The 10,269-nt window shown below is 44.1% G+C and overlaps 1 protein-coding gene across 1 annotated transcript in view; it reads left to right on the top strand.

Moving 5' to 3' along the window:
• The first annotated feature begins 3,180 nt into the window (after positions 1 to 3,180).
• Positions 3,181 to 10,269, top strand: part of PGR (progesterone receptor) — a 104,907-nt gene continuing 97,818 nt past the window's right edge. Inside the window, exons 1-2 of the mRNA XM_007938081.2 lie at positions 3,181 to 4,832; positions 6,036 to 6,187. Coding sequence (XP_007936272.1) covers positions 3,181 to 4,832; positions 6,036 to 6,187 — 1,804 coding nt within the window. The remainder of the gene's footprint in view (positions 4,833 to 6,035; positions 6,188 to 10,269) is intronic.

Below are 10,269 nucleotides of genomic sequence, written 5' to 3'. Positions count from 1 at the left end.
ATTCCCTGGAGAAGGATGTCATGCTTGGTAGGGTGGAGGGTCGACGAAAGAGGGGGAGGCCTTCAAGGAGATGGATTGATATGGTGGCTGCGATGATGGGCTCAAGTATAGCAGGGATTGTGGGGCTGGCATGGGATCGGGCACTGTTTCATTCTGCTGTGCATGGGGTCGCTATGAGTCGGAAATGACTCGATGGCACTTAACAACAACAACAACAACAAATGGGTAAATTGTATGGTGTGTGAATTGTATACCAATAAAATATGCTAAATGTTTTTAGATGGACTGGAAAAAGTAAAGCCTGAAGGTAATAACAACAGTATTAACAAAAATAAGTTTCTTCACCTCTATGGAGTTCTGGTAGCATAGTACCTAAGGTATCTGACTGCTAACCAGAAGATTGGGGGTTCAAACTCACCAGCCATTCTGCAGACCTGAGACTGGGTAATCTACTTCTGTAAAGATTTAGCACCTTGGAAACACAACGGGGGTCTCTCTGAGTTGGAATGGACTGTACAGCAGCAAGTTTGGGTTCACCTTTATGGCTTCACCTCCTTCCATCCACACATTTATCCCATGCTCTATCCATAATGACCTTCTTGCAGTTCCCATATGTCCTGCTATCTGGTGCCCTGTGAACATACTATATCTGCGTCTTAGTTTCCTAGATCTGCCATAACAAAATGCCAAACATGGGTGGCTTTAAAGAACAGAAATGAATTTTCTCACAGTTCTGGAGGCTAAGTACAAATCAGGGTACTAGAGGTGTCAGTTTCTTCTGAGAGGAGGTGTCCCATGCCTTTGTTTCTGGTGGCTGCAGGCACACCTTCGCCTTTCATTGCTGCTTATAGATGCATCTGTCTCTGTTATCATATGGCATCAGTCTTTCCCTATGTGTCACTCTGTTTCCACATCTGTTCTTTACTTTCACAAGATTTCACTCAGAAGGGATTAGAATTAGGACCCACAGTACCCTCAATGACTTCTTTAACTTAACTGGTAACATCTGCAAAGAAAACTCCATTTCCCAAAATAAGGTCACATTTACCAGTGCAGGGATTGGTAATTAGAGATCTCCCTTTTTTTTTTTTTTTTTTTTGAGGAGTGGGAGGCACAATTAAATCTATAGATTCTGCTTCCCAGAATTCCTTTCATCCCTCCTCTACCTGGATAATTTCTGTTGTTGTTATGTGCCGTCGAGTCAGACCCAACTTATAGCGACCCCTCCTTGGGTTTCCGAGGCAGTATTACTACGGAAGTAGATTGCCCCATCTTCCTTCCAAGGAGTGGCTGGTGGGTTTGAACCACCAGCCTTCTGATTACCAATCAAGTGCCTTTAGGCAATATACTACCTAAAATTAGTCAGGGTAAGCCAATCGTTGGAACACTCAATTGCAAAATCCAGTGGCCTAACATGATAAATGTTTGTTTCTTACTCACATAGCCCTTCCCCAGATGACTCAGGGATCCAGGTCCCTTACCTCTAGAACCTCCATACATCTTGGAATCTTGTGGTCTTCTACTGTATCCTTTGTACATGGCTTCAAACCTGTGAGGAGGCATCAACACAAATAAAATTTTGAATCCTTTCAAGGAATTGTCCAAGTCATTCCATTTTGAACAGGGTGCATTTAAAATGCTGACAGGATACCAAATGGCCTTGAGACCAATAGTTTATGACTCTGTATCTAAAATATGTATTGCAATATTCTCTCCCTTTCTATGCTGTGTTTTCTTGAATTTAGAGATGATCTTTTTAAGAAGCTAAAGGATAATTATTTTTAAGAATAAGAATGCTGAGAGGAGAAAACACTATTTAACATCTCTGATTCTATGGCAGTGAGTTTTTTCATTGAGGACCTTATGATGTAGCATAATGTATAAGTTAGAACTAAAGGAAACTCATTAAACTGTTGTTTATTAAGAATTGGAATGCGTTCCTTAAGACAAACCAAAATTTGGCACATAACATCCAAACTTTTTATCAACTATGTTTCAATCCCAAATTCCTCTGCTATACTGAGGACTGTTCAAGAGGAACAGGGCACATAGGTTGTAGTAAGAGAAATTTGAAAGCATTCACTTTTATGAAAGTCGTCAGGGAGAGAGTTTCAAGTATTTTGGATTATCCTGGATACAGTTATTCTGAAAAATAATATAATCTGATTTATTCCCCTATGTTAAATCTTTACAAAATTGAATCCCTGAAACTCTATCTCTCATATAGTTCATTCGTTTTCCCAGTTAGAGAAGGCATAATTAATTGGTTTTTACAAATTCTAATATGCTTATGGGGTTGCATCCCAAAGCACCTGCTATTCAGAATGGAATTCTGAGTAGTGGGTGGGAATCCCAATTCAGTTTCAGACTGGATCCATAATTGGTGTAGGGAGGGGCCTTGGGCGGGGCATCCGGGAGAGGGAGGAGGCATTGTTAGAAAGCTGTGGGGCCAGTCTCTGATTGGCTGTCACTACTCGACTTAAGCCCTATAGTATTAAGTTTGCGAGGATTCTGGTTTGTGGGGAGCATTCTCAATGAGGACCACTAGCTTCACTAGGCATTTGGGTGGAATGTACAAAGACTGCTCGTGCTTTCGTACTGCCAAGCACTCAGCGCTGCAAAGACGATTGTCGCCTGCTATAGGGAGCCGGCAGAAGCATGGCTGTCTCTGAGATGCAGCTGGATTGAGAGGTTCTAGCAGTCCCGGGGTTTTTAATGAGAAGGGAAATGCGACGGGGAGAAGTAGTGGGAGCTACACAGCTTGCCCAGGTTTGAAGCTAGAAGAAAAGTCCGGAGATAGAGCTGTGTCTAATTGCTTTCCCAGCCGCCGACAAGCCAGTGCAGGACTTGTGGGTACTCTGCATTTTCCGTCCTCAGAACTCTTAAAGAACTCACAGTTGAAAGGCAAGATCACTACAACTACCATCTCTTTTGCTATTCCCCTCGCTGCAGGGACGGAACGACAGCCACCCTACTTCTGCCAACAGGATGGAGGGCGAGGGCAGGAGCTGACCAGCGCCGCCCCCTCGAGAACCAGGAGGTGGAGATCGCCCGGGTCTAGCCAAATTTAACTCCCATTTTCTCCTCCCCTTGTTCTTATATTCCCGACACCCCCTCCTCCTTCCTCTTTCCCTCCTCCCTAGAGAGGGGGAGGAGGAGAAAAGGGGAGACCAGGTCACCATGACTGAGCTGCAGGCAAAGGATCCTCCGGCTCCCCACGTGGCTGGCGGCGCGCCCTCCGCAATCCAGGTCGCATCCCCTCTGCTGGGTCGCTCGGACGCTGGCCCCTTCCAGGAGAGTCAAACCTCGGACGACCCGCCAGTAGTCTCGACCATACCTATCTCTTTGGACGGGCTGCTCTTCCCTCGGCTCTGCCAGGGACAGGACCCTCCGGACGCGAAGACGTCAGGCCAGCCGTCGCTATCGGACGCGGAGGAAGACTATCCTAGAGTTGAACCCGCCCGGGGTGCTGGAGACGGCAGCTCTAGGCTCCCGGAAAAGGACAGTGGGCTGTTAGACAGTGTCTTGGACACACTGCTGGCGACCCCTGGTCCTGGGCACAGCCACGCCAGCCCTTCATCCTGCGAGGCAACCAGCCCTTGGTGTCTGTTTGGCACTGAGCTTCCCGAAGACCCCCGGGTTGCCCCAGCCATCCAGGGGGCGTTGCCGCCGCTCATGAGTCGACCCGGGGGCAAGGTTGGTGACATCTCGGGGACGGTGGCAGATCCCAAGGTGATGCACAGGGACTCGTCGCCGTCCCGGCAGCTGCTGCCCCCGACCCCTGGGGGTCCTCAATGGCCCGGGGCCCCAGCGAAGCCGTCTCCGCAGCCTCGTACGGTGGAGGTCGAGGAGGAGGATGGCTCCGAGCCCGAGGGCTCGGCCAGCCCTATTCTGAAGGGCAAACCTCGGACTCTGGGAAGCACAACCGGCGGCGAAGGAGCCTCGGCCACTGCTCCTGAGGCGGCCGCCGGGGGCGTCGTTCTCATCCCCAAGGAAGATTCACGCTTCTTGGCGCCTAGGGTCGCCCTGGCGGAGCAAGAGGGGTCGGCGGCTCCCGTGCGCTCCCCACTGGCTACCACCCTGATGGATTTCATCCACGTGCCCATCCTGCCGCTCAACACGGCCTTCTTGGCAGCCCGCACCAGGCAGTTGCTGGAAGGGGAGAGCTACGACGGCGGGGCTGCGGCCTCCAGTGCCTTCGCTCCACCCCGGGGCTCGCCCTCAGCCCTATCCACGCCGGGCGCCGGCGGCGACTTCCCCGACTGCGCGTACCCGCCTGACGTCGAGCCCAAGGACGACACTTTCCCGCTCTACTGCGACTTTCAGCATCCCGCGCTAAAGATCAAGGAGGAGGAGGAAGGAGCCGACGCCGCCACGCGCCTCCCGCGTCCCTACCTGGTGGCCGGTGCCAACGCCGCTACCTTTCCGGATTTCCCGCTGGCGCCACCGCCACCTCCTCTGCAGCCGCTGCGAGCGCCGTCGTCCAGACCCGGGGAAACGGCAGTGGCGGCTGCAGCAGCAAGTGCCTCCATCTCCTCAGTGTCCTCGTCCGGGTCGACCCTGGAGTGCATTCTATACAAAGCGGAGGGCGCGCCGACCCAGCAGGGTCCGTTCACTACGCCGCCCTGCAAGGCGCCTGGCGCAGGCGCCTGTCTGCACCCGCGGGACGGGCTGCCCTCCACCTCGGCCGCAGCCGCCGCTGCAGCCGCCGGGGCAGCCCCCGCACTGTATCCATCTCTAGGGCTGAACGGACTTCCGCAGCTCGGCTACCAGGCTGCGGTGCTCAAAGAGAGCCTGCCGCAGGTCTACCCACCGTATCTCAACTACCTGAGGTGAGGGCCTGGGGGAGGGCGCGTCCAGGCGTGTCGCAGGTGCAGTGGTCCGTCCCGCTCGCCGCCGCCTGTCCCCAGCCGGCCGCGCCGGGCTCCTGTTCCCTGGGGTGTCTCTGAGGGGGTAGGGGTCCGGGGCGGGGCACTAGGGCAGTTTGCCTCCTTTCTCACCACGTCCCCTCACTCTTTTGGAGGATAAAAGTGTGGCTCAGAATATGCTGGTTTGGGAACACGCATCTCTGCAACTGGACAAGCCCGATTTAAAGTGTGCAGCGTCACCCTAGGTCCGCTGTAGCCTCGCGGGGCGGAAAGGGCTCTGAGATCTGGGGGCATTATGAAATGCGTCATTTCTTAGAAAGACATTTACCAGGAATGTCTGGCTTGAAGAGGAATTAAGGCACCGTTCTGCCAGGAGGGGTTACTTGATGAAGGGTGCCGGGCCAGAACCGAAAGCAGAACCATTTTAAGGGTTTGGCTTTATTTAACGTCTTGATTTTCTTATGTATTGCTGAGATTAAAATTAATTTTTAAGTGTAATATGCTTAAACTGTGGATTTACGTATCAGTCACTGCAGTGCCCGTATTCTAATGTTGTTTCGGATTCCCTGCAGATTTTTTTCATTCAATTTTTCAAAAACATTTTCGGTTTGTACTGTGAAGTAATAGAATTAAAAAGAAAAAAGAACGCTCCTTTTGAAGTTTTATAGACTGAATAGGCAGGCAAAAAAATGACAAACCCATGTACTTAATTAAGTAAACAGTCATTACCAGGTTGTGTTTTAAAAACTCAGCAAAAACATTGTTAGATCAGTAGGATTGAATTCTTAAAGCACGACCATGTTACTGTTACCCATAGTACAGCAAGTGCACACAACATTTCATTTGTCAAAGAGTAAATTGCTCTGTATAAGGAAATTTGTAGAAAGATTTAAAAGAAAAAAAAAAAGGACTTAGTTTTTCCAAGCAGAAAATTATACATTTATTATTGATTATTCTTTGTGTGTGTGTGTGTGTGTCATTGATGAAAAGCTAATAATTTGGCAGTCTGATGAATCTATAGGTAGTCCATTTCACCAAATTTTGTTTGTATGTATATATACAGTTCTGTGTACATAGTCCCTTTCACCTTGTCAATGCTAGATTAAGAAACCGTTAGTATTTGATAGTGGCACTCCTAAAAATAAATTCTTTGTTTTGCATTTCAAGGCCGGATTCAGAAGCCAGCCAGAGTCCACAGTACAACTTCGAGACATTACCTCAGAAAATTTGTTTAATCTGTGGGGATGAAGCCTCAGGCTGTCATTATGGTGTCCTTACCTGTGGGAGCTGTAAGGTCTTCTTTAAAAGGGCAATGGAAGGTAGGCTCCTCCTGATCCTTTATTGTTGGTTAAATTGTGAATGGAAACCATCTAGTATTTTATAGATTTTAATTATCCCTTCTTTCTTCTAAGAAACAGTGGTACTTTCATATAACTTACAATACATAGTGATGTTTTAACAATGTGCTTATATTACTCAAAATTGAATTTGGTTAGAAATGGAAATTGCAACCATGTAACTAACACTTTCATATTAGACATAAATTATAATAATCTTGGGAACAGTGCTACTATTGCTAATTTACTGTTGCATTAAAGAAAAAGTTTGTTCTAATTTTTTTTGATATTTCTATTGTATTTATAAAGCACTTTAAACCTGTCACCAAAAGAAAATTGTTAAAAATAGTTGAAATTATATAAGTATTTGTGTGTATACATATATCTGCATATATACACACACATCTAGAATATAGTTACTGTTTTCTATATGACTTTTTCTCTTCTCCATATGCATATTTATGTATATTTGTACAATGATAATTCTAAACAAAAAATTTTAAATTCCTTTATTGCTTAGTGCATCTTTCCAAGTACATAAGAGGAAATGGGCACACAATTTGAAACAAATTAAAAATTTAGACATCACAGTAATATAACTTCTGAAGAAGTATTTTAAGTAAAACTTTCACTTTTCAAAATCACTTAATTTATGTATTTAATAATTGGGATTGACTTGTGTAGTGTGTTTCCTATTTTAGCTTTCATAGAAAATATTTTTGAATTTCCCTTTGTACTTACACTAAGCTCTAAGCAGTCACACATTTATATTTAAAGATAAGAACACATTTAAGTATCTTTTCATGTTTTTATTCTAGCAATAATTGTATTTTATAGCCAGCTTAAATGAGGTTCAGGGTTCCTTCAAGAGTACTGAGATCCCTCCTAGACAAAGAAACAAAGAACCAACACTCTGAATGTGTGCTTTCATGCTTCCTGTTTCAGAGTTTTCTGATTTCAAGATGCTCACTAAATGCTTAGAGAAGTGATTCAGTAAAGTATATGATAGTTGTGTGGTTTATGAGTTTGTGTACTTGAGGAGGAGAGGGATGTAGAATGTGTAGGGAAACACTTCATGAAAAATATTAATTTTATTTAGTTATTTAAGATATGGATGATATAAACATATGTATTGAGAATCACTTCTATATGTGTGTGTGTGTGTATGTATTCAAAGAGTGAAGAACTAGAGTTGAATATTAGGAAACTGTGAGACTTAAGGTGAGAACATTAAGTTGCTAATGTTTAGGTGAATTAAGAGAGAGAATTGGTGATTTAAGATAATAAAAACTTCTGAGAGGTTTCAGAAATAAGAAATATGACTGGAAAGGACTTTTATATTTGGAGAGAAATACCAGGTTTGACATCTTAAAGTAATCATTTGTGATAAGCTGGGTCAAGGTCTATGTGTTGATACAATATGGCCAGAAGTTGAAAGCCAGGAGAGTCAACAAGAATATTAATGTTACCAAGGATAAAGGCAGCAATTGTTGTTGTTAGCTTCCACTGAACTGGACCTACCATGGCAATCCCATGCCCAAGGGGATCAGACCGTTGTGAACCATAGGGTTGTCATTGACTGATTTTTCTGCAGGCATTTCTTCCTAATGTGTCTTAGTTTTGAAGCTCCACTGAAATAGATAAAGGCATTGTAAAGTACTTTCTATGTGCCAGACACCATTTTAAGTATTTTAACTCATGTAATCCTTCTAACATTGATATTAGGAAGAAAGACCTGGCAATTAACTTCCGAAAATCAGTCAATGAAAACCCTATGGATCACAACAGTCCAATTCCATTGTGCATGAGGTTGCCATCAGTTGGTGACTGATTTGACAGCAGCTTATAGCAACAGTGTAGATGATATGATTATCCCCATTTTTCAGATGAGGAAACTAAGGCACAAAGATGTTAATTTACCTTAACACAGGGAGTGGTAGAGCCAGAATTCATATCCAGGTGGTGTGACTCCAGAATTCATTTTCTTAACCACTATATTTTCTTTCTGATAATAACAAATACAGCTTAAGTTTCAAAGAAAGATAATAGACAGTTTGATGAAAAAATGTTAGGTAATCAATGAAACATCTAGAAAGGTAAATGTGAATTGTAAAGGAGAATGTAAGATTTGGGGTTATTAGAAGTGTGTGGAAAAAAAACAATGAATAATACTAACTTTACATTTAGAGCAGTGATGAGAAGACATGGTTAGAGGAAAAAAGCCAATTCCCTCATTTCTCTTCAAAGTTAGGGGTAGGAGAAGATAAAGTCTTTTAAGAAGGCATTGCCAGTGGAACAAAACTTAAAATCATTTGGGGGAAAAGTAAAGGGGAGGGATCAGGTTTGTTGGTCTCATAGAGCCAGGTGGAACCACTGAGACTATGGCCTCTAGCTGCCCTTCAGGTCTGGAATTGAACCCATACCTGTGGCTTTCAGCCAAACAAAAGATAGCCATATGAACTGAACATTTACCTGAGATAGACACACTTCTTGGACAGAACAATCATGATAGAAAGAAGGACTGTTAATGCACAGGAAGACAGCTCAGGGGGCAGGAGGGCATGGAGGGATGGACACAGAAAAGAGGTAATTATTGGAAGGAAGTGAGAGGGGAGCTGTTGCATTGGGGTAAATTGTAGTCAATGTCATGAGACAAAGTGTATGTGAACTGCTGTATGGAAAGTGAATTTACTTTGTAAATTTTCACCCAAATCTCAATTTAAAAAAAAAAAAAGCAAAAGAAAAAGAAATCAGACAACGTATTGCACTAGGAAAATCTGCTGCAAAAGACCTCTTTCAAATGCTGAAGAGCAAAGATGTTTCTTTCAAGACTAAGGTGCATCCAACCAAAGCAATGGTATTTTTAATTGTCTCATATGTGTGTGAGAGCTGGAGAATGAATAAAGAAGACCGAAGAGTTGATACTCTTGAGTTGTGGTGTTGGTGAAGAATACCTTGGACTACCAGAAGGACTAACAAATCTGTCCTGGAAGAAATGCAGCCAGAAGGTTCCATGGAAGCAAGAATGTCCAGACTTAATCTCACCTACTTTGGTCATGTTGTCAGAATGGACTAATTCCTAGAGAAAGAGATTGTGCTTGGTAAAGAAAAGAGTCAGCAAAGGAAGGGAATGGATTGACACAGTGGCTGCAATAATGAGCTCAATCATGGCAACAATTGTGAGAATAGTGCAGGACTGGGCAGCGTTTTATTCTTTTATTCTCTTTTACATAGGATCACTATAAGTAGGCATGGACTCAATGGCATCTATCAACAATAACAACAAGAAGTCTCATTGGCTTAACTTGAGTCACATAATCTCTATGTCGTAGGCCAAAATAATGGCACTGAAAGATGTCTAAGCTCTAATCTCTGGGACCTGGGAATATATTACTTTACATAGCAAAAGGCACTTTGCAGCTGTGATTAAATTAAGGATACTGAGAAGGGGAGATTATGCTGGATTATTGGGATGGATAATATTTAATCACAAGAATCTTTTTAAGAGGAAGACAGTAGGGTCAGAATTACAGTAGGAGATGTGACTATAGAAGCAGAAGTCAGAAAGAGAGAGAGAGAAAGATTTTAAAGATACTATACTGCTGGTCTTGAAGATGAAGGTAGGAGCCATGACCCCGGTAATACAGGTGTCCTGTAGAAAATGGAAAAGGTGAGGAAACCAGTTCTCCCTGAGCCTTCAGAAGAAATTTCAGCCCAGTTGGCACCTTTGTTTTAGGGCTTTTGACCTCCATCAGATAATAAATTTGCGTTTAAGCAAACAAAAAAGAAAGAAAGAAAGAAAGAATTACCCAAGAAAGCTTGGTTACTCTCCGTATGAGAGACAGAGAAGTAGAGGAAAAAGAAACTACTCTAGAAGTGTAGGGCATTGCTTGTGGGTATTGAAAAGGTCTGAAAAGAAGACAATACATTTATGGACAGAGATTGGTAATGAGATAAAGTGGATTAGATAAGAGATGACATAAAGTGACGATACGCCTAAGGCATTTGACTGCTAACCAGAAGGTTGGTGGTTCAAACTCACCAGTCACTCCATGGAAGGAAGA

This window comes from Orycteropus afer, unplaced genomic scaffold (genome assembly GCF_000298275.1).
Source record: "Orycteropus afer afer isolate SDZICR_OR568_19922 unplaced genomic scaffold, OryAfe1.0 scaffold00047, whole genome shotgun sequence".
NCBI lineage: Eukaryota > Metazoa > Chordata > Mammalia > Tubulidentata > Orycteropodidae > Orycteropus > Orycteropus afer.
The sequence above is the reverse complement of the archived record's forward strand: the minus strand, read 5'-3'. Positions and strand labels throughout refer to the sequence as shown.